Genomic DNA, 25,689 nt, shown 5'->3' on the forward strand with positions numbered 1-25,689 from the left:
TAGGTACTGCATAAGGAACTAGGTAGACTGAAAGGGCTCATCTGAAGGTGCATATGATCGGGCAGGCATAGGGGGAAAGGGATGAGATTCTTTAGAGGACAGTAGTGGTTAAAGTTGAGATTAACAGCTTTTTCTCTAGGAGGGCTGCAGAGAAATATCAGGCTGAGAGATATGAATTCAGTGATAGTGTAGGGAAGCAGCTAGCACTGAGGGCTAGGCATAAAGAAACACAGGGTAGAGTTACTGCTATCAAGGAAAGACGAGGCCAGATAATTAAGAACCCCAAAGGGGTTATTGGAGTCTTTTCTGAATTTAATGGCACTCTCTATCAGGAGGAGCTAGACCCGTCAAGCAATATTTGGATCAAGTAGATATCAAAGCTTTGGGGGAAGACGACAGGATCGTTCTTGATTAATTATTTATGATAGTTGAATTAAGGGAAGCAGTGAACTCTCATGCACTCGAAAAGGCAGCGGAACCCGATAAAATTTCTTTAGAATGATATCATTTTTTTAACGATTTTTTCAGCCAATATGCTTAGTACTTTTGTAGATGCATAGAGCGGGAAATTGGCACCAAAGGCATAGTTGAATACTAATATAGTTGTATTTTAAAAAGAAGGGGAAACCCTCCCTCAACCCTAGCTCATACAGGTCCATATCAATAATCAAAAATGATATTTAAATTTACTGAAAGATGTTATTGACCCGGTTGAGCAGGCTCATTGCCAGATTGATCTCTCAAGGCACAGTAGATCATGTCAGATGGGCTATAACATTGTTTGATATAGCGTAAATTACGAGGATCCCTATATCAATGATCCTGCATTTGAAAAGGCTAACATGGGTATATTTATGGGAGTTATTAGAGAGATTAGGCATCGGTCCTGGTTAAATGGCGGCCATATGAATTATTTGTAAAATCTGACAGCCAAAATACAATTGATGGACTTGGAATCTGAGAGCATCAAGATCACAAGGGGAACGCGGCAGGGCTGTTTATATTTTCCCATACTATTTACTTTATATATTAATCCCTTTTTGAATAAAATAACCAGCAGTTCAGGTATAAGGCCTGTAGTGGTTAATGGAGTGGGCACTAAAGTGTTAGCATATGCTGATGACGTGGCCATTGTCATGACAGGTCCAAATGAGGCTATCAGTGAAATAGAGGTGGAAGCTGATAGGTTTGGGCAGGTTTCAGGATATCTTCTTAATGGAAGTCCCAAGTTATATCTAACGAAGATATTCATACTAGTGATAACTGTAGGACTGATAAAGCGACCTATCTTGGAATAGTTATAATCTCTGCTATGGGTAACATTACCCCATTAAAATATTACCCACAATTAAAAAGGATTTAGCACGTATTACTAATCTCCATTTGATGATGATAGGTTGATCTACAGTCATCAAGATGTTGGTACTCCCTATAGTCCTTTATTTATTTAGGGCAATTCCATTAGTAGTTAGGAATGACTGTTTATTAAAACTGGACAGAATATGTAATAATTTTATTTGGGAGTACAAAAGGGTGAGAAGAGTGCTGAAGTTTCTAACTATCCCATTAGGCAGGGACTGTGCCCTGTTTTAAGTATTATCTTTGGGCTTCTATGCTGCAAATTATAGAACCTTTAGTAACGGGCTCTGAGGGAAGGAATTAAGAGTCAAGGATGTTACCAAGCATTTATGAATAACTCTGGGGAAAGACTACCAAGGAGGTTTTTGAGAAATATAGAGCCCAGCTATTACAAAAAAAGGTTCTAAACGGCTAAGCCGCGTATGTGGCCTTGAAGGGTAAACTCAGTATTGCCTTGTTTAGTCTTTATACCCAATAGCGGCTGCTACTGGACCCGGGGGATAGGGTGAGGGGAGGGGGCAAACGGGACAAAAAAGAAAATGAAAAAACCCACACTCACCTGATGAAACGGCTGCATCTTGTCCTCTGTTCTCTGTCCTCTTTCTTCCTGCAGTCCCAGCAAGCAGCAGGAAGCACCCCTCCCTCCCAGCCTCCCCATAGCCAATCACAATGCTGCAATGCAGCATTGTGATTGGTCTGAGCGACGTGGATCGGCGCCCAGACTGGGAAGGTTTGCATGTTTCTCACCAGGCTGTGTAATGCAGCCTGGTGGGGGACATGCAAAGTGCGCAGGTCTGCTTAGGGTGGTCCGAGAGGGTCGACCAAGCAGTCCTGCACGCTTCAAGAGTTTAAACCACTCCTCTCCCTACTACACCAGCCCCAACTCGCCTTATTGCCATTGAATTAGGTAGGAAAAATAAAATGATAATAACAAAAGTTATTATCATTTTATTTTTCTTTTGTTTAGTGGGGCGACGCTCCTCCGCCTTAGCAGAGGAGCCGCCACTCTTTATACCTCACTCTGAATTTCTTTATTTGCGTCAGGTTTCCATGATGAATACTTTACAGTGTGGCAGACGCAGAAGGTGGGTATAAGGACACTGGATGATGTTTTTTCCGAGGGTCAAGTCTTTACTTACAAGGTACTGCAGCAAAAACTTGGATTGCAGCATCAGAGCTTTTTAAAAATATTTACAAATACGAGACTTCAAACAAAAATTAAAACAAGGAATATTAGCATTAATGAAGTCTCTTACAGGTTGCTCATGGAACTGAATCCAGATGATCTAGATGTATAGCAAGGGAAACGGGGCAGGAGGCTGGGTCTTAACTCAAAGGATATAGCAGGGCTTAACTGTGGGGTAAGAGTTATTATTAAGTGCCAAGCTGAAGAGTCAACATTATAAGATGTTGTATAGTCTGTATTATACCCCTCGGAAAATGTATAGCTGGGGTAAAAGAGTGGATTCAAAGAGTGTGCGATGTAAAACTGGTAATGCAGCTGTAGTACATATGTTTTTCTGCAGTGTGAGATTGGGAGGGCTTTGGAATAAAATATGTAAATTCTTGAGTAGGATCTTAAATGCCTCAGTCGATCTTACACCCAAGCTTGCGTTAATAGGTGCAGATCCTCATTGCTTGAAGGACAGTGGTAAAGATTAGCGTATCTTTGTCGTGAATTGTGTATTGCAGCTGCATTACTGGACCCAGAGCCCCCTCATTTTGGCAGCGGATACCCAGACTTCTGGCAACATTCTATTCTGAAGAAAGTCTATATCTCTGTAAAAGAAGGAGGGTTAGGGCCAGAGATGAAGTGGTGTGGTTACCTGGGGCTGGGTGGTTGGATGCGGATTGCCCCGGGATGGGCGGGAGTTCTGAATAATAAGAGCTGATTTTAGCATTTGAGGAAACTTCGTAAGGTTAAATCTCTGACGCAATCTTTAATGGCAATAAATTATTTACTACAATGGATGCCTTGTTACTGTGTCTCTCCTAGACATGTAATAAGGGTAAACATGAAATCAGAATAATCTGACCTACTATCCAATTCTGTAACAATTATGCCAATTGGATGTTTAAGTATTCATATATATGTAAGATATTCTATTTCCTCACTAAAAGATTTTTTTTAAATGAATGGATATCCAGTCTGCTGTATTACAAGTGATTTAGGAAGTAATGCACTTGTAGTATTGTGGATAGGTGATCCATGATGTTTTGCCACAGAGTACACATCTGCCAAACTCTAAATCAAGCCCTAAGTATCTGAACTAGATCACTGGAGCTGGAGGTGTCTAATGGGAAGAGTTTCTGAATCTTTAACATATGTGCCACTGTTCTTGTCACACCCTGACTCATTGCTGGCTGTAGTTCTTGAACACAGTACAAACTGTTTGATTCTCTCAACATTGATATGAACTACATTGATTAAAATGACTGCTGGCTCGCAAAGCAACCCGTAGGAATCCTGATACTGTTTGACCCACGGGGACCTGCGTGATCATCCACAGCACACCGGTCTGGAGGCTGGGTTAATGCAGTCACTGACACAGAGCTCCTCTAGAATCAAAGGATGTCTGAATCCAGTAACTCTCCACCATAATAACAACCTTAAACACAGTCCAACTAAACCACGTGCTGGATATGGATATATGATACAGAATACAATGGTCCTAGACCTCTGTTTTTAGTACTGATATATATCAACTTCACAGTAACGAGTACAAAAATAAATTAAAGAGCCTCAATGCGTAAGCTCACAGTAATCAATACTATACAGAATTTAGTTTTGAGGGAGAAGTGCAACAACCACATTGCTTATGTCTCACACCCGGTATTTATTATATATATGTCACAGGGTGCACAGTTAAATATTCACTGTATCTTGTTTAAAGCAAATTGGGGGAGGATAGGTTGCTCCAATAGGAACGTGCAAAGAGAGTAAGTGAGGAGTGCTCAAGAAGTGAAATTAGAATCACAGAAGGGTGAGAGAAAGAACTTAAACACATTTATTATTGGGCTGGTCATACATCCCAGTCTACTAAAAACCTGGTCACATCGAAAAGTAATCAACACTTTTTTTACAGTACAGTTTGTAGACACAGAAATGTATTATTCGAGTGGCACGTCTTAAAGTAGAGCTAGTGATCCAGGCCACTAGTGGGGGCGTCGACGTTTCGACCCGGCTTGGGGCTAAAAGGGGGTGTTCGTGGCCTCAGCCTTGCGGGTCTTCTTCAGGACTAGATGGGCAACCTAGAGAGGTGTGATGGATGAGTCCTACACCAACAGTGTATGTACGAGACACGCAGTCATCATGTGGAATAAATCACAATTGGGCATGTCCTCCCATGAGTGAAGGTCATGGCATGGCAAGGAATGCATTATGCTGGCAAAGGTAGACCGGCATCCAACCTCGTGTAAATGGAACCTTAATTGTGGCAGTCTCCAGGCAACAAAAGCGGAAGACGGTCACCGAGCGCGGATCACTTTTAAGCCTAACAGCATTCATTGCCTTGGCTCCAAAACACTGGGACTCACGGAAGGAGTCGCCATAAGAAATGATCCACAATTAAGGTTCCATTTACACGAAGTTGGATGCCGGTCTACCTTTGCCTGGATAGTGCATTCCTTGCCATGCCACTCACGGGAGGACATGCCCAATTGTGATTTATTCCACATGATGACTGCGCGTCTCATACATACACTGTTGGTGTAGGACTCATCCATTACACCTCTCTAGGTTGCCCATCTAGTCCTGAAGAAGACCCGCAAGGCTGAGGCCACAACCCCCCCTTTTAGCTCCAAGCCGGGTCGAAACGTTGACGCCCCCACTAGTGGCCTGGATCACTAGCTCTACTTTAAGACGTGCCACTCGAATGATAAATTTCTGTGTCTACAAACTGTACTGTAAAAAAAGTGTTGATTACTTTTCGATGTGACCAGGTTTTTAGTAGACTGGGATGTATGACCAGTCCAATAATAAATGTTTTTAAGATCTTTCTCTCACCCTTCTGTGATTCTAATTTCACTTTTTGAGCACCCCTCACTTACTCTCTTTGCACGTTCCTATTGGAGCAACCTATCCTCCCCCAATTTGCTTCAAATAAGATAAAGTGAATATTTAACTGTGCACCCTGTGATATATATATATATATAATAAATACCGGGTGTGGACAAAAGCAATGTGGTTGTTTCACTTTCTTCTCCCTCAAAACTAAATTCTGTATAGTATTGATTACTGTGAGCTTACGCATTGAGGCTCTTGAATTTATTTTTGTACTCGTTACTGTGAAGTTGATATATATCAGTACTAAAAACAGAGGTCTAGGACCATTGTATTCTGTATCATATTGAACCCAGGTCCATGACCATGATTGGGTAACCCCATTTTTGTAATGGATATGGATATATGGTGCCTGAAATATTATGAATTATACAAATCAGAACAGATGGTACTAGATTGTGTTTGCCAAAGTTCAGGCATGCTTTTTGAACCAATGGCTTTCCTATACATCAGATGTTGAGTGAACAACGTGTTTCAAGCATGACTTTCAATTCTTGATTTATGGGGTCTCAAGTTCATATTTAAACAAGTTCCGACTAACCCTCACAAACATATTTTCCTTATAACGGCTTGGAGGCAGGCCCAGGCAAACTCAGGACAAGCGGATGTAGCAAGGAAGCTGATTAAGCGTTCTAATCTGCTACGTCACAGAGGGCATGGCATGGATACATCAAAAAGGTGCCCTTCTACAGATATTTTACATTTTTGTGCACGGAATGGTCTTCAAACAGATCCCCTCAATCAACAGACCTTGCTCAAGAACTACATATTCTGTTTCTCTCAGTGAAGTCCAATGAATCTAGCACGGTCATATCGAGGGGAAGAAATAGATCTTGTCCAATATCAACCTTAGCTTGGCTTGTGTAGTAAAATGCTGGTTTGCGGGGGAGAGAATGAGCAACCTTCTCAATAAGAAAGAAAATTCATGAAGTTTCAATGCAATATTCAACAGATGTTGGACATAACACACATTATCCATAGAGTGTGCATCATCAGACAAGACACAGAAGGGCAATATTTACAAGCCTGTATCGCAACCAGGACGTCACTTTTTTTGACATTGTGGTGGCGATACGGGCTCTGTCTTATTTACAAGGCAGCGTTAAGCCACTTAAAATTTGTAAATAAGCAACTGTAAACTTGTAAATAAGGCACCCTTTCATGCTATACTTAGCATGAAAGGGGTGGGAGATGGGTGTTGCGGTGGGTGATCCGCCGCAACATCCACTGATTTTGACACTGCCCCATATTTACAAGAGTGGTGTAAATATGAGGCAGCACCAAAATTAAGACCAGGGAAATCCTAGTCTTAACAGGGCGCAACGAGGAGAAAGGCTTTATACCTCCTAGTTTTTGCTGTTTTTATGTGTGCTGCCCATAAAAACAGCAAAACGCCATGCATGATTGTTTATGTGTCTCTTCCTGCACATAAACAATCATTTTAAAAATGACGAGTTCCAACTTTTATGTGTGCTGCACAAAGCAGCACATATAGAAGTTACAAATCAGCATTTAAGATTGTTTATGTGCAGGAAGGGATACCTTCCTGCACATAAACAATCATTCCCCACAACGCAGGCCCCCTTGCACTATGATGCAAGGGTGTCTGCGTTGGCACTAGGCAGCTGAACTTGGCACCAACGCAGGGGGAAACGCAGGACTGCAATGTTTTGTTGTAGATACAGTGCAGCCCTGCATTTCAGAAGTGGTGGATCGCTGTGTTAAGCCTAGAAGGCTAATGCTGCGCTCCGTCACTTCTTTGTAAATATGCCCCAGAATGGAAAAAGAAGTCTAATTGGGACAGGATGGATACCACCCCATATGTTTTGTCTGGTACAGGAAGTAGTCTATGGCACTATTGTGACATGAGACAGGCATCCCCCAAATGTGAAGCCTCATGTTTTGGTATAGCTCACTTCAAATAATGACCTTATATGGTGTTGCAGATTCTCCCAAAATGGCGGTCTACACTGTTGGTGTAGCTCAAACACAGACTATTGGTTTTGACGGTGGTTACAGATGCCTCCAAGTCATAGACTCAAGGTAAGGTTTGTATTTCCAATTCTCTAGTGGGGTGGGTATCTATTAGGACCAGCATAGAGAGAGATAAGTGATATCCCTCTGAAAAAGATGGCATTGGAGGGGGCATGCCCATCGGTAAAAACACTGTGATGGCCTTTAACGGAAATTACATATGATGGAAATAATGGGAGTGGCTGATTGTGAAAAAATGGAGACTACAGAGAGGTGCCCAAGCAGATCAATTAGGGCACAAGAATGGGGAAAATCACATAGGGCCATATGTAGGTTCCTAAATACCTGTCGGTAACGGCCAAAAATGGGTAAATATCCCGTTACTGACCAGTATTTAGGCAATTGAGATGTAGGTGGCTGGATTTCAGGATTCGGTAATTTACCGAATCGGAATTTTAAGAAATCGGTAAAATACCGATTCAGTAAATTACCGAATCCTGAAATCCTATGTAGGGGGCACTCAAGTGAGTGCATTTTTGGTTTCTGGATTCGTTATTTACCACCAACTACAAGTTGATGGTAAATAACGAATACCTTTTAAAAAGCAATTTTGTGCTTTTTTTAAAGTGCCATGTGGCAGACATACATGCCCTTAGGGCATGTATGTGCGCCACATGTGCACACATGCACGATTCAGGGGTGCAACAGGGTGTTAATGTGACACCCTGCCACCCATGAATATGCTCCCCCTATTACCGATTCGGTATTTACCAAATCGGTAATAGTGAATGGCTTCCCATTCATTCCTATGGGCCTCCAGGCCCATAGAAATGAATTGGAAGGGATGCATTATTACCGATTCGGTAAATACCGAATCAGTAATACCGAATATTACCGATTCGGTAATAATTACTGAATGTTTACCTACATTCTATTTACCGATTCATAAAAACCGAATCGGTAAAATTCGGTATTTATGAATCGGTAAATAGAAATTATCTACATATGGCCCATAGTGTTATAATATCACCCCGTAGGCAAAGAAAATTTAAAATGAGTAGAAACCTGGAAAGGTGCAAAAGAGCAAGTGTTGCTAAACAACATTTTCCTGGCATTTTAACATGCAAAATTGATTTCTTATTCAGTAAAGTAAGTTTTTTTTGGTTTTACTTCACCAAGCAATCACTGTATCTTCAAGAAGCAAACCTAAAATATGTAATTGTGAACCATGCCAACATATACACACAGACCTGTCTCCTAAGAGAGTTTTCATTACTACCTTTCTTGAACAATTCTGGAATTGGAAAAGTAATTACGTAAAATGTACAAAAAGTATTTTACATGTGGGCTCAAGTTTAAGAATAGATAGCCCAGCTTCAGCAATTTCAGTTTAACTGAAAGCTCGAGCCAGAAAAGTTTTCAGCAGTTTGTGGAAGAATTCTATCGCAAGCATCTAGTCGGACTACTACTAGACATTCAGGTTACCATTAGTCCAGGTGAACGCATTATAAGCCGGGGAGCATGCTAACTACCACTAAGATACAAAGTAGACACAAGGGCAAACATTCAGACAGGTATCATGCTAACTAGTACTATATAGACATAACAGAATATTAGAGAGGAAAATCACATGGAGGGTGTTCAGGGGAACCAATGAGCAGGTTGGTTTTTGAAGGGACTTAGAGACTGGGATAAACTTGCACTCAGCACACACACACACATACCCAAACTTACACACACACAACCCACCTTCTGTCGTGACCGGCAGGGATATCTCCATGCAGGCAGCCGACTGTGCTTTTCGGAAAGGTGGCCGACCAGGCCCTCGACGGTTCGCTTTGGTTCCATCGGCACTGGAGATTCGTTTGCTGGAGCTGCAGGTTTGGGAGGTTGGGCTTGTGCAGTGCCCGTTTACGTGATCTGCAAGGAAGGACGACAGGGGTTTAAACATCATGTGGTTGAATAAAAGGAAATATCAGCCTAATTAATTCCAAACCATATGACATTCAATAATCACATTGCACTTGAGTAATGGCGCATAAAACAATGTCCATAAGTGTAAAATTGTGTAGGAAAAAACATACTATGCAAAGAGAGTTGCCTAAAACACTGTAGCAACTTCTGGTGATCTATTATTTACCACTGACAGGGCTAAAACTCTGCAACTGTTTCAGTTTGTCTCTTTCAAGAACAGGTGGTTCATCCATTTCATTATCATTGGAGGCAATGTTTTTCACTTCCATACTTTCAATGTCTTATAGCAAGTGAAAGTATTGTTTTAGGAAGTAAAATCAGTATACCATTAGAAATAAATTTACAACTGCTGTAGTTGTAAGCAGCATTCCCCTTCGCTTATCCATCACTATTCGCCATGTCGCGTCATGCCCCCTGTGGAGGAATTGCCTCTTCTGTTCACAGCAGTGACATTCTAAGAGGGTTAGAACCCACTGGTATAAGTAGCCCTCTAGCAGGCATATGTGTCAGCTAAACAGTCCTTTATGGCTGTTTAGTGATGACCAATCAGACTGTGCCATTGCTGTGGAGCACAGAGGACAAATGTAGCGACAGACCCAGCATCGAGCAGTGATGAACATTGTGCTACACCCTCAGCCTCTTTGTCTAAGGAGCGGAGCAGTTCTATATCACATTAGTGTGAGCCTACATTGCATTGGACGCATTAAAGGCTATTGAGAGTAGTGGAAGAGGCTCAGAGCATCCACAGTGACTCTAGCTGGGAGGTGGAGCTGATTAGCACACCGCAGAATGATTGACATGGAATGGCCCTGCTCTCCAGTATGCACATCAAAAGGGATACTCTTTCTGTGTCACTGTACAACACTCTAGACCTTCAATGTCTTTCTGCTTAGATAAGTCATCCAGTCACCAGGTGAGTCTGTGTGCCATGCCTTATGTGTAGGTATCATGAATGTAAGCAGCTTAGAGGTGCCACCGTTGTGCATGAAAGTCACAATTAGCATGCCGGTGCAACTCTTAAGTGTTCTGGCTGGAGATAGCCTGGTGCTGATCGTCTTGTTTTGTGCTGATGAGTCTAATGTCCCCCTGGCCTTTCTTCCATGGCTTCTATCATATTGAGGTCCATGACCAACCTCTACGAGGCAGGGAAGCATAATACAGTAGGCAGAGCAGACACAATGTATGTTTCAAGACTGTCTGTCTTGCCCAATCTCTTGAGACACATTCCCACAACAACATCTTGTGGGGCAGCCCTCTGCCCTGAGTGCCCCTCTGTCACTGAGTAGCTTTAGAACCAGGTGATAAGGGTATGAGGTTGTCCACTATGCTCAAGTTGTGCCTCTTTCCGAATCCCTATGCTCGTGACCCACTAGCGATATGACACAGACCCTCCCCTCGATGTGGGAGCGTCCTTTTGGGGGGGGGGGGGGAGTGAGTGTTGCGAGGGTCCTTGGGGGGTAAGTGTTCCAGGAAAGGGAGGATGATGAGGGAAAGAGATCCCTGTGCTTCCTTATGCACAGGTCACACTAGATTGGATTAACCGTTGAGATTTGAATATTTGTTGCAGTAGAAAATATTCTTAAGGTCAGACGAAGGACTGACCTGTATCCTGATGGAGTGCATATAACTTGATAGCCTACTTGCTAATGCTTATTTTGGGAACCATTTCCAAAGTCTTTCCTTGTGTGAAACAAATACTGCTTGAAACCCTGGAAACATACTGTTGGAGGTTTAGCACAAGAAGTTTAGAGAGGGGGTTATGGCTGAGCAAAATATCTATCAGTGCCAACTCTTTCCTTCCATTATTCATGTGTTCTCTGTCACAGCTCTTCCCTTTCAAATTTAACATCATAATCACAGCATCTGGCCCACCTCTGGGAGTACCCTGCAAAAACCGTGTAGGCATCCGCATTACCTACTGCAAGGTGATCCCTGCATGTCATCGCTCAGACCCACCCTCAACCCAGATTCAGTTGGGCCTTGAAGTTTTCAGAATATACACACAAGTCTGCAGTACAACAGGTACCTGCAGGTTCACAAGGGTCTACTTGAGGTGTTTTTTGGAACATACATCTACAAGGGACTAGCTTCGGCATCTTCTCTAAGCCTACAATATAGCAGGTCTTTTGTACATGGCAGGCTAAAACAGATTTCCAATCCCCTGATGACAAACCTACCTTCTATGGCAAGAAGTGCCCATGGCTCATCTTGCAGAATAGGGCGTATCTGTCAGTGAGAGATGATAGAGGAGTAGCAGAGTAGAGATCAGCAAGACATTTTAAGTCTGGTGGTCCGACCACCAAACTACCGCTGTAGCAGATGCCGAGTCTCAGCTAAAGTGGCCCCAGATAAACCACCAAATTCTGAGTCCTGTTCCTTTGCAGCTGGCCTTGCATGTCCAGAAGCAGAATCTGGTGGCATTGGCTTTGGAGGGAAAAGACGGTGGCTGCTTCCAACCCTTGTGTATGGCCCACCCCTCCTTAACACTCCTCCCTCCAGTGTCTCCCTTGTGAATTTACCTCTTGTGTTGCCACCTCTATGCAGGCCAGCCCGGCACCACCCCATTGGTACCACCACAGTTGAACTGAGAAGGGTCCCGGCTGCAGCTGTCTCCAAGTTTGTCAGGGATATTTTTACAGATTTGTGTGCCAGACTGTCAATGGTTTTGATGGAGTTCATGCACAGAAGAGATGTTGGCAAAAATGGCACTGCATGGGCTGGTATACATTTTGAGGCCTCTCTGATGCCTTTTAGTTTCATGAATTCCAAATGGATGTTCCAGACAGTGAAGCGGCCAGCAGTTGTAGCATCGGGGACACCACCCTCTGCCATGCTCAACACAGGATTAAAGAGTAGAACATAAGGGGCATCTTCTTTTCTGGCAGCTGTCTTGTTACTGCTGTCCTCAAAGTCAGGTAGCCAATGCTCATTGTTTTTATGGGAGAGTGTTCTGTTAAATCAAATAATGGTAAGCATAATTTGATTGATGACAGGTGGATATTAGGAAAGAACAGAGAGTCCTCACAGTTCAAAAGGAAAAACTTTAAAACTGAACTAGGTCCAGATCTGAGAACTAATGCATAAATTAGGGGTCTCTCCAACCAATCGATTGTGAGCTAACAGTAGCTCGCAGAATTCTTCAGAGTAGCTCCCAGCCTTAAGTTAATTTTTAACTATGAACTGCAATAAATAAGTGTTGCATTTTCCTTTTAAAGTTAGGGGAAGGCTATGTTGGTTTTACATTATTATCAGGCTGCAGGTAGCGGAGCCTGATAATGAGCAGTGCTCAGTCAGATTTATGACCCATGTGGGTCACAGAGCTTCAGAACCGAAGCTCTGAGGTATTGAACTCTTAAATAAAAGTCGTTCTCAACTCAATCTTGGAGCATAAGAACAAAAATATATTTATGAGAGAAAATTAAAATAAAGAGTTAACTTAATGATTAACTTAACTCTTGCTCTCAGTGACTGGTAGAGGCACTGCCATATTTATAACTAAAAAATACAGTAATTTTCTTTTAAATGGGAGAAATTTAAAGTGCATTAAATGTTCTATCAAGTGCAGATTGTTTTTCCTTACTATGAACATTTCTGCACTTTAAATTTCTCCCATTTAAGAAATAAATGGTTGTATGTTTATGTTGTACATGTAACGGTGCCATATATGGTGAAAGGTATGTCCTGTGCAACAGGTACATTTGACACAGGTTCTCAGTCACCCATACAGATATATCCCATTCATTAACACACATGGTCAAACATTCCGACGGACTATGCACTCACTGACGCACATGGCAGCCCGATCATAGAACTCCCAATCACAGTATTTTGTTCAAACCATAGTTTTGGGCTCCATGGACATTAGGTATAAAGTAAATGAAGCTGGGCGAGGGCCTGTCTGGTAACAATGCGCGAGTTACATGGCCGTCAGTATTTTAGCTGATCAAAAGTAGCTCTCATTACAGAAAAGGTTGGAGACCCCTGGCTGGGCAGTATCGGAAGATTCAGCTAAGAGGTATCCTGGGCTATTATATGAAAGATTTATAGACTAGACTAACAAGTTACTTAACTTCGGTAACACTCTTCCTGGATACGCTATCTAACCACAGTTTCCTCACCTTAGAATATCCCCATGTGCCAGACTGGATTCAGAGGTTCTATCGTAGCACTCCATCAGTGTGCAACGAGGTGGTGCAGTGAAGCTCTACATTGGCTCCATAATGCCTCAGAAGTGACAGGGTGGAGCTGCATATCAGTGCCCCCCCTGCATGCTGATGTCAGTTTCTTATCTCTACCCTTTCAAAACACTCAGACGTAGAGCATGGGCAACTGTTGATAACACTGAGCTTAATACTAACTTGGACCTCGTATTAGATGTTAAAAAAAGGAGGCCTCAACACACAATGGGGATGTGTAGGGGAGTGAGGAATCTGTGATTAGATTGAGTATCCAACAGAAAGAGCATTACCAAAAGTAAGTAACTCGTTCTTCTGATGGACGCTTCTAACACAGATTCCTCACTGTAGAAAAGATTCCAAAGTAGTACCTCCTCAAGGGGACGGCTCTGTTGATTAGGGACAGACCACAGAGTCTAGCAGAACCGAGCAGGTGACGTGCCCAAAGGGCCAGGCTATCAAGTCAGCAGTGCTTAATGAACATAAGCACTGACACCCATGCCACAGCCTGGCAGATATCAGACAGGCACTCCTCGCGCCAACACAGCAGTAGAAGTATTAGCTGTGTTTTAATGGGCTCTGAAACCTTCTTCAGACTGCTTTTAGGCCTCTGCCAGATCTCAGTGCAGAGGACTATCCATTTTAACAAGCTCCTCTTCTGTACAGCCTCTCCTTTCTTTGCTCCAGAGAACCCCACAAAAAGCTGACTGTCCACTTGCTGATGCTTGGTACAAGACCTTGTGGGATTCAACTGATGGAGCGTCTCCTCCTCTTACAAAGGATAAGGGGGAGCAAAGCATGCTGGCAAAGCAATGGATTTCCCAAAGTGGAAGCGACTCACTGCTTTTGGTAAGAAGGTCGCCCAAGTCCTCAGCACTAATTGGTCTGGCAAAAAGGTGGTGTAGCCCGAGTGCACTGGAGGTGCCTATAGATCACTCATGCAATGAGCTGATGTAATCAGAATCAGGAAGAGAGTCTTCAAGGTCACGAGATGCACCAAGCGGATATGTATCGGCTTTAACGGTGTTCACATAAGGAATGTCAAAACCAAGTTAAAGTCTCCCTGTGGCATCACCACAGCGTGAGAGGAAACGTGCCCACTGCAAGGCCTTTCTGGGCTAAACACAAACCAAGCAAAAGGATGTCTGGCAGTTCGACTGAAAGGGATCAGTATTACAAACACCATAGCAGGTTAAAAATTTGTCAGCGTCCAGTATACATAGATTTTGTGGCAGGGCATCTGGTGGAGAGGATGACATCCACCACTTCCTGTGGCAAATCGAACGTAGTCAACTGTAGCTGCTCAATCTCCATGCATGTAGGTGTAGATTGCGTAGTTTGGTGGAGGAACCTGCGCTGATGCTGAGACAGGAGGTCCTCGTGAAGTGGTAGATAGAAGATAGGACGAAAGATGTTCATGCCCAGGAGTTCTTGGTACCCCACTTTCCTGGCCCAATTGGGGGCCAATAGGAATTACTGTGCCCAATTGTTCCCGATATTCTTCAGAATTCAGCACAAAAAACATAGAGGGAGGAAGGCAGGAAGGCGCATAGAAGTCCTTTCCTAGTGCTGCTGAAGATGAAGTGAAGCAATGCTCCTGGCCCAAATTGAATCACAGATAACGCCAGTGTGACTGCAGAACGAGTATGTGAAAATATGCTTCCTGCAAGTCCAAGGAAACCATCCTGTTACCCGGATCTAGAATAGACAGACCTAGGCCAAGATAATCATTTTTATTTGTCCTTTTGCAGGGGTTGAAGGTCCACAATAAGCCTCAGGCCCCCATATTTTTCGGGAGAAGGAAATAGCGAAAGTAACAACACCTGCCAATTACGGAGGCCGGTATCCTGTCAATGGCACCTTTGGACAGCAACACATGTACCTCCTGTAGCAGGATAGACAGATGCTCCTGTGAAATTATTTCTGGTGTGACAGGGATAATGGGCATGGAGGAGAAAAAAGGCAGATATCTGCCACCTACTTGTTGGCCATGCGCAGCTAAAGAAAACCTTCAGAAGTTTGTTGGCCTTTGTAGCAGAGGAGGAGGAGCTGGAAGAGTAGTGTCCCTGGTGGCCGACTTGTTGCCTGCCAGACCTGCTTCACCGACCTCAAAAGGACTGGGTTGTCCTAGCATAACTGGCTGGGAACCCTGTTGCAGTCTATATGCCAGCCCTCTGGAACAGCCCATGAACTTCAAGAACAGCCCAAAGGAATATGCACACAATCCTGTTGTCTTTAAAATATTTCAAAGCAAAGTCAGCCTTCTTTTTGAACAGGCGAGACCCATCTAAGGCCATGTTCATTAGGGAGGCTTGTATGTCACCAAAGTACCCAGTAGATATCATTCAAGCGTGTCTACAAAGGACAACCATGGTAGCAACTTCCTACTACTGAAAGATCTGTCTGGCCTCAAGGCTCTTCCTTGTGGAATACTCCATCACCACATTTGAGACTTGAAACTGACTACCTCAAATTCATTAAAGTGCTACAAACACATGAGTTGTGGCGATTCCAGCACGACTAAGGCTAGTACTGCTTAAAATCCTTCATAGGATATACATGACTGGGCCCAGACTAGTACGGAAGGGAAAGGCGGATACAGGGTATTGTCGCAGGCGATGTGGGCATACAGGCACTTTTATGCACATCATCTGGGAATGCACACCCATCCAGTCATACTGAAGGGCACTGCATGACGTGATGGGGGCAGTACTCACAACCGTTATTCATCCGGAGGCACGTAGATGCCTATTAAACATATGGGAACCAACCGATCTAAACACACATCAAACGCAGTGGGCCACCCTGGGGTTCATGCTAGCAAAGAGAAACATCGCTCAAGCCTGGGGGGCGTTAACGCCGCCCACACTGGAGGCATGGGAGTCAAGCATTGACTGGTGCATATTCCGTTAAAAGACAGTATATGTTGCTCGAGGCTGCCCAAAAAAGTGGTCCCGAATATGGGCGCCTTGGAACTCGTACCGTGGAGATATTTGGACTCTCCTACAAGATGTTGCCTTGGATGACATGCTCCCTTTATGATTTGTCTTTATTGTATACAATGTGAAGGACTACTGCCTTATTTTGTCATGCCTATATTGATACTGCTTTATTGCTCTGTATGTCGATGACTGTTAATAAAAAGATTTATAAAAAAAAAGTGCTACAAACACACCCCTTTACCCAGGCCTTTGTTTAACCCACCCCCTTTTATTCCTCGAGTAGTGATGTGTCATTTTAGGGACCATCCACATACTAAGTTCTGACCCATAAGACCATAAGAATGGCTAATACCTTATCTTCCAAGAACAATTATATGGCTTTATGGTTCACACATCTCAGGATCTGACATTGTTAATCTGCATAGAGGGACTTCTACTATGGGCCGCATTACAGGGAGTACCCACGGGGCGCAATCGCACGCAATTGGCAGGTGTACCTGCTTTGTGTGCCCTTGAGGCAATTTGGTACTACAGAAGGGACCGCAGACACTTGTGCGCCTTTTCTGTAATGCAGATAGCGCTGGTGCATATGTAGCGCCAGCGCTACCACAAGAGGACATCCCCTCATTTGCAGTGCAAATCGATGGGTCACCTTACTCTGCGCTCAGGAGGTGTTCAATGGGGGTTGCTGTGGGTGTTACCACGCACACCTGTAGATTTTCACACTGCCCCAGACTTCCAAAAACATGTAAACCTGGGGAAGCGCCAAATCCTAACGCCTCCAGAGGTGAGGCGTAAAGAGGAGAAATACCTTTATTTCTCCTAGTTTTTTCCTCTTTCTATGTGTGCTGCATTCTGTAGCACACATAGAAAGAGGAAACACTTCTTAGGATTATTTTTGTGCAGGAAGGTGTTCCTTCATGCACAAAAACAATCCTGCATGCAATGGAGGCACCCTTGCACCATGGTGCAAGAGTGCGTAGGATGGCTCTAGGATGTCGAAACAGCGCTAGCACAGGGAGAAAGAACAGGAATGTACCGTATCGCATAAATATGGTGCATTCCTGCCCGTTCACTTAGGGGTATAGCAGCGCAGCAAGCGGACTTAGGAAACAGCGTTTACACCGCTGACTGTACAACGCAGTACCATTACAACGCGGTCAGTACAACAACTGTTGTTACCACGCATACCATTACAACGAAAGTCATTACAACGACTTGCTGTAGGGGGTTTAGGTGTTGGATTTGCAATCCAACACCTTCCCTACTGTTGCACAGACTGGAGTTGGAATAGTAAGTGATACTATTCCAAACTCCAGCGCACCCTACAGCAAGTCGCTGTAATGCCTTGCGTTGTAATGGTAAGCGTGTTAACAACGCGGCCGTTGTACTGACTGCATTGTAAAGGCATGCGTTGCAATGACATATATTCGCTGACTTACTGTGCTGCCCTATGCCAAAATCCAGTAAATTAGTGCCTTCATGTCCAATCCTTCCTGTCTTGAATTTAGCCTGCTAAGCAAATTCTAATCCAGGTTTCACTCCACAGATGAACTTTAAAAGAAGGGTGAACTTCCAAGTTTTTTGTCAAAGTTTTACACTCAACGCTACACACCAGTTTACCAGGTCATCTGAGGCCATGGCCTCAGTTCTCGTGTCGGAGAACAGCCCACCCATTATAAGATCTCACTGCCTTCTGTACAACCCCAGGAGCTGGAGATTGTTTTCCCAGCCAAGGGAGGATTTTGTTTCTAAGAGAGAAATAAAAAATGACCCTGGGAGTTTTCTCCCAGTGGGTTAAAGTCATGGTCATTTGTTCTCTTTCCTGTTCGGGACCTCTACGCTTTTCTTGGCAGTCTCGAACAGGAAAACTATACATCAGAAGGAGTAGCCTAAATATGGTGGGCCTTCCTACATCCACCGATGGCCCTGTAACGAATGGAACTGGAGCCAGATGAGGCTCTGCTGGCAGAACCTTGGTACTTCTCCCGCCAAGAAGGACTACCCTAAATATGGCAGGCCTCCTAATGCACACCAATGGCCCTGTCATGGATGGGCCACCGGTCAAAGTTTTCCAAAACTGGAGCCAGATGAGGCTCTGCTGGCAGAACCTTGGTACTTCTCCCGCCAAGAAGGACTACCCTAAGTATGGCAGGCCTCCTAATGCACACCTATGGCCCTGTAACGGACGGACCGCCGGTCAAAGGTTTCAAAAACTGGTGCCAGATGAGGCTCTGCTGGCAGAACCTTGGTACTTCTCCCGCCAAGAAGGACTACCCTAAATATGGCAGGCCTCCTAATGCACACCAATGGCCCTGTCACGGATGGGACGCCGGTCAAAGGTTTCCAAAACTGGAGCCAGCTGAGGCTCTGCTGGCAGAACCTTGGTATTTCTCCCGCCAAGAAGGACTACCCTAAATATGGCAGGCCTCCTAATGCACACCAATGGCCCTGTAACGGACGGACCGCCGGTCAAAGGTTTCCAAAACTGGTGCCAGATGAGGCTCTGCTGGCAGAACCTTGGTACTTCTCCCGCCAAGAATAACTACCCTAAATATGGCAGGCCTCCTAATGCACACCAATGGCCCTGTAACAGACGGACCGCCGGCAAAGGTTTCCAAAACTGGAGCCAGCTGAGGCTCTGCTGGCAGAACCGGGGTGCTTCTCCAACTTCTGAATATGGAAGGCGAAGTGTGACTTTTGTGGGGTGGCAGCCTGGCTGAAATAAGGCGCGAATCCTGCTCCTCCAAAGTTTATCTGAGAGCCACAGTCATTTCCTCTAGGTTAAGGTATGTGGATTGCCACGTGTGTACTATCCAACTACAGATGTTCTACTCAGAGACAGCACAGCCACCTGAAATGTTTGATACAACAAGCAGAGAGTTGTTGTGTTTTCCTTTTTGCCAGGGCCCTATTCAGAAATGTTTTTATAAACTACTTTTAGCATCCTTAATGCATGGTTTTAGCAGCAGTAGATGAACGTGCAATAGAAACAAGTAATGCGCTTGTTTAATTAACATGAAAATCAATAATAACTTTCAAAACAAACCATATGCTGGCACATGCATCAACAATGCCATTTGCGATTCCTTAATAGCGAAAAATAAGGATTCGCTAATAAGGAATAGCAAAAGGCTATGCATGTAGAAATCGCTTACAAAATAGCGATTTCTAAACATTCCTTAATTGCTACTCGCAAATTGCGAGTCGCAATTAAGGAATACCTCCCCATTGATTCCTATGGGCCTAGAGGCCCATAGGAATGAATGGGAAGACTTTCTCAATTTGCTAATCTCAATTAGAGAATCGCAAATTGACACCCTGTTGCACCCCTGAAATCTGCATATGAATACATCTTGCACACACACATGCCCCAAGGGCATGTGTGTGTGTAAAATGGAACTTTGAAAAATGCACTTTAGTGCATTTTTGAAAGTTTTTGCAACTTACCATGAAGTTCAACTTCATGGTAATTTGCTCCCCCTATTAGCGAAATCGCTAATTTTTAAACTTTCATGCATTGCATTTCAGGAATCTCAATTTGGGATTCCTTAAATGCAATAGCAATTTAAGGAATCGCAATTTAGAGATTCCTTAAATTGCGATTTTTGCATTTGGGATGATGCATCCCAAATGCAAAAATCCCAGTCGCAAAGGGGCAGATTCTGAGAATCTGCCCGTTTGCGACTGGCTTTTGCTTTGATGCATGTGGGCCCATGGTCTCTTAATACCTATTATAGCGCTATGCGAATACCATGCAACTCATCACCAAACAAAAATATCAATAACTTGTCTAGTAAAGGCAACAACCACAACAACTTTGTAAAAGTTAACTTCACATCTGCACATGGACTCCAACAGGGTCCAATATGCTAATTCTGAGCAACATTCAGCCCTCACACAGGAGGAGGGTGCATATCTGCATAGGAGGACGGTAAACTTTAGGGATAAAAAGCATACATTATTGCAATATTGAAGATGGAATATTAATAGGGAATTATTAATTGGCCATCTTTGCAGGCATGTTCAGCATGGCCAAACTCCACTTTAGAGAAGAGTTTGAAACGTAGATGAGGTTGTAGGGTCTGCATGTAGCTGCACAGTGCAGGGAATAATGTGTCCTTGTTAATATACCACACACAGAACCCTCCCTCACGTATAATGACCCTTGCAGCCTGGAAGGCCTGACTAGAGGGACCCTAACACTTCAGAGGCCATCGGTCTAGTGTAGTCATGCTGGGTTTGACCCTGATTCACAAGAAAGCATTTTGTATCAGCATGGCCAGCTCAGTCAACACTGCATAAGCAAATTACTAGCTTGAAATGCACAATTGTACACTAAAGTTTGCAACTGCTATAGTGAAGTGCAGTGCCCATGGTGCAGTGCAATTTAACGTTTCATGCACTAGTGCATCACATCTATACGTTTTCAATAGCTATGTTATTCTGTGTGCATTGTAGGTTGCTGCATTTATATGTAGTAAGAGCCACACATATCACCGTACTGTAAACATTGTGACCTCTCATGCTAACTGTATTCGTAGGTTACCATCTTTGCTCTTGTGGATGAGATGATCTGGGTCTAGGCCTCAGTCACTCAAGTTGATTCTGAAAGCTGCATTCATCTCGAGGACTACACGTCCCAGCCTGCACAGGGCCCCAGGAGGAGGAGGTCCTTGGGATTACTGCGACCTGCTGCACTAAGCTCTATAAAGAGTGGCTGTCGTCCCCAGAGCGCAGGACGCACGCGGGCTAAGCCTGGGCAAAGCCCGGGCCAAAGAGGGCCATCCTGCACCCGTCAGCGCCAGAAAGAGGCAGGGCAAGCCCACCCCCTTTGGCTCTGCGCTGTGACATTGCTGCATTATCCCCCATTTTGGAAGGAGTTTATTCAAAATAAAGAGACCGCATTCCAGTTTGATGTCTGAGACTTTGGCATTTAGTGTTCTCCAAATGGGTAAGTGCAAAGCAACTGAGACCTTTCTGTGTAAAAGGAAGAAAAGTTCCAGAGTTGCCCCTTGTGACAGTTCTCGAGCTTGTACAGCGCTTGAGGACATTGACTCTCTTATCGAGGAGGTTTACTCACTTTTTGGGGGGGCTAAGCAGATAAAGGTTTGAATCAAGGAAATGTGGCGGGTAAAATTGCAGAGATGTTTGCTTGCAAAAGGAAGAATAAATCCCCCAGGCTCAGTGTGGACCAAACAAGTACAAATGTACCGCTGCCTAGAGAGACTCTGGGGGTTCATGGGGGCAGTCTCCCGGATATTCATCTCAATGAGCATGCAGGGGTCCCATTGGAGCCTGCAATTGTCTGCTCTAACAGGTATTCCGTCGTTGCCGACACGCAAGCGTGTAATGATATAGAGGAGGGTGGGAGGGGGATTGAGGGGCGAGCCTGTGTAACGGGTGATAACTGCTCAGGGGCAGCTCTGCTGTGCTCTCTGGCCATGGGTCTGATGGTGGTGTGGATGTCTTCGGTGTTATTTCATTGGTTAAGAGGCTACAGAGCTGCAATCACAGTTGGCGGCTGTCGGTGGAAGTAAAGAAGCTTGAACATCTCAAAGTCGCATATAGTGGTAGTCACATCTACTTGGGAATACACTATGCAAATAGCAGATCAGAATAAACCAAAAATTTGTATCCTTAAATCTGGCCCTTTCCTCACCCTTTGACCCAGTCCTGAGGCGGAAGCCGGGAGCTGGAGGTACTCTATTGTTTTAAAACTGCTCATTTTCCTTCATTTGTTGCTCTGTGTGGTGTCACTAAATCCTATGTGTTTTTAAAATAACAAGGCACTAATTAGCGCTCACACTCACCGTGCGCACAGCTGATTACTAGCTGGTCGCGCCCCTCTCTGCTCTCTGCCAGCAGCCGCCATCACCAGCGGCGTGCGCGCTGACTCCACCCCCTTTTTAGGCCACGCCCCCTGATCGGCGCACTTAAACCGCTGACTACAAGCGGCAGCCAGTAAACCTTTGACCCAGTCCTGAGGCGGAAGCCGGGAGCTGGAGGTACTCTATTGTTTTAAAACTGCTCATTTTCCTTCATTTGTTGCTCTGTGTGGTGTCACTAAATCCTATGTGTTTTTAAAATAACAAGGCACTAATTAGCGCTCACACTCACCGTGCGCACAGCTGATTACTAGCTGGTCGCGCCCCTCTCTGCTCTCTGCCAGCAGCCGCCATCACCAGCGGCGTGCGCGCTGACTCCGCCCCCTTTTTAGGCCACGTCCCATTCCTCTCTCTACAAATGTGCATGCATAGAACGCGCAGCGGACGAGCGCAGCGGGAGCGCCGTTTGCGCGCCGAAGGCGCACCTAAGGCAAGCCCGTCTGCGCCCGTCCGCGCCAAGACCGCGCCAGGCGCAGGAACCCCTGCCCAAATTCCTCCAACCATCAGGTACGCTCCCAACGTCCTCCTCAAACTCCAAGGTAGATCTGACTGCCCCTGCAAGCTTGATCTTGCTAATGTATTCGGCTCCACCAGCTGTAACAATTGTCGTTGGACTCTCAACTTCGCCTCCAAACAGCCAACCTCCCCCAACAGTCCGCACTTTACAGGCGGTCTGGTAAATGCTAGGTCATTGTGTAAACATAGTCAGGATATCCACGACCTCATCATTGACCATGACCTAGATTGTCTCTTTATCACCGAGACCTGGCTTACTGAAGACAGTAACCCAGACATAGCCATCGCCCTCCCCCCTGGCTACTCCTTTCACAGACAGGACAGACAGAAAGGTAGAGGAGGAGGTGTTGCATTCATCCTGAGGAACTCCTTTAGCTGCCACACCTTCTGCCTCGACCCTCTCACGGATACAGAGGGGCTAGGTTTCTCCATTAAACTTAGTCAAACCCTTTCCTTCTCCGGGGGTTTGATTTACCGCCCACCCGGCAATGCCACGAAGTTCCTTGACTCCCTTCACGAAGCCCTCGGACACTTCTTACTCCGCTACCCCCATTTCACCCTCTTGGGCGACTTTAATCTACATCTCGAAAAATCTTTCGACCCCCTTACCAGTAATTTTCTGCAGACACTAGACATCTTTAAGCTGCAACAAACCGTCAAATTGCCTACTCATTCTCTTGGTCACACTTTGGATGGTGTCTGTTCCAATTTCCCGTCTATCACCACCTTGTCCCCCACCCCCCAAATTTGGACTGACCACTGTTTGATCCCCTTTCACATTTCAAGCGTTCCTCCGCCTACCTGCATAAAACGCACTCGCCAACCCATTCACTCTATTAATTGGAAAACTGTCGAGAAAAGTTTCAGTTCCCATCCCTTCTCTCTTACCACTACCCCTTCTTCCTCTGGTAACATCGATACTGATGCAGTATGTCTCAACAACTGGCTCTCTCACGAAATCTCAAAACGATGCCCTCCGAATAACAAAGGCAATACCCTAAAGAAATCGAAAATTAAAGCCCCCTGGTACACGCCTGATCTAACAGCCGCTCACCTACTCTGCAGGAAAGCTGAACGCAAATGGCGTAGATCCTACGACACTGATGATCGTAACTACTACATCCTGCAGAGGAAAAATTATCTTTCAACAATCAAATCAGCAAAAAGAACATACTATGTAAACGCCATTAAAGAGGCCAGTCAAAAACAAAAAACCCTCTTTTCCATAGTAAAATCTTTCACCAAACCTAAAGCTCTTCAACCAGAAATCCCCCCTTCCCAAGAGCTGTGTGACAAGATTTCTGACTACTTTGATGAAAAAATCTCCTCCATCCATAAAAACTTCCCCCCTCCCCCCCTTGTGCACTCAATCTTGGATCTAAACCAACCTCGCCCAATCGCTAACAGTCTCTACCACTTTACCCCGGTGACCTTGACTCAGACCAGAGAAGCGATCCTTTCATGCAAATCTGGCTCCCCCTCTGACCCTTGTCCCCCCAAGATCCTCCATATCATCATTGATGAAGTCAATCCTATCATTAATGAAATAGTCAACCTCTCCCTCAAAACTGGTTCTGTTCCCCTCTCCTGGAAAAAAGGGGTGGTTAAACCTCTCATGAAAAAGGCAAACAAACCCCCCTCCGACCTAACTAACCTCCGTCCCATCACCTTATTACCTGCACTAGGCAAAATAACTGAACAGTTAGTCCACAAGGAGCTCAAGTCCTTTCTTGACACTCACAACCTCCTTCACCCCCAACAATCCGGTTTCCGGTCTAAACATTCTACCGAAACCGCCTTGATCGAGCTGACCGATACCATTAAAACCCACCAAGATCAAAGGAAGAAGGCCATCCTGATCCTTCTTGACCTCACGGCAGCATTCGATACCATTTCTCACTCCATTCTGCTTAACAGACTCAAGGACATCGGCGTTACAAACTCGGCCCTAGCCTGGATTAGTTCTTTCCTCTGCGACAGGTCTCAAACTGTCACACTGGGTCCCTTCCATTCAAAAGAAAAAATGGTCTCTTGTGGAGTTCCAAAGGGCTCCATTCTGAGTCCCCTCCTTTTTAATATATATCTCATCCCTCTGCTTACCCTCATAGAATCGTTCGGCATAACCGTCACGTCTTATGCCGACGATACCCAGCTAGTCATCCCTATCGACGACAATTCAAACACGGCCGAACTCAATCTTAAGCACTGTCTCACAGCGGTCTTTCAATGGATGGACGCCAACCACCTCCGCTGCAACTCGAATAAAACCGAGATCCTGCCCATTGGTAAGAACGCTTCTTTTTGCCCCGCCCTGTGGTGGCCTGATAATTCCGCTGCCCCACCTCAGACAGTTTCATCAGCCAGAAACCTCGGAGTTATTTTTGATTCCGATCTCTCTTTCGATACCCACGCCACGACCGTAGCAGGTAAATGCTTCGGCATCATAAAGTCCCTGAGAAAGTTCTTTGACTTCCTCCCGCTCGACTCCAGAAAGACCATCGCGGTAGCCCTCATACTCTCTCGAGTGGACTACTGTAACGGCCTCCTGGCAGGGACCAAAAAGTCCACCCGATTGAAACTTCAAGGCGTCCTACACACTGCTGCGCGCCTTGTCCTTAAACTCCCACGCAAATCCTCAATCTCCTCTGCTCTTAAATCCTTACATTGGCTCCCCTTGCATAAGAGAATACTCTTTAAAATTCTCATTGTAGCTTTCCGAGCCTTCAACAAATCCGGTCCAGCATATTTGTCAAGCCGCTTCCCCCACTACACACCGGGCCGCTCTCTCAGGTCCTCGC

At 44.9% G+C, this 25,689-nt stretch overlaps 1 protein-coding gene across 8 annotated transcripts in view; it reads right to left on the bottom strand.

Annotated features, from left to right (window-relative positions):
- STXBP5L (syntaxin binding protein 5L) overlaps positions 1–25,689 on the bottom strand; it is a 1,956,595-nt gene that overhangs the window by 240,046 nt on the left and 1,690,860 nt on the right. For all 8 annotated transcript variants that reach the window (XM_085621040.1, XM_085621038.1, XM_085621036.1 and 5 more), the window contains one exon: positions 9,146–9,316. In XM_085621040.1, the coding sequence (XP_085477166.1) occupies positions 9,146–9,316 (171 nt within the window). The remainder of the gene's footprint in view (positions 1–9,145; positions 9,317–25,689) is intronic.

This window comes from Triturus cristatus, chromosome 8 (genome assembly GCF_964204655.1).
Source record: "Triturus cristatus chromosome 8, aTriCri1.1, whole genome shotgun sequence".
Taxonomy (NCBI): Eukaryota; Metazoa; Chordata; class Amphibia; order Caudata; family Salamandridae; genus Triturus; species Triturus cristatus.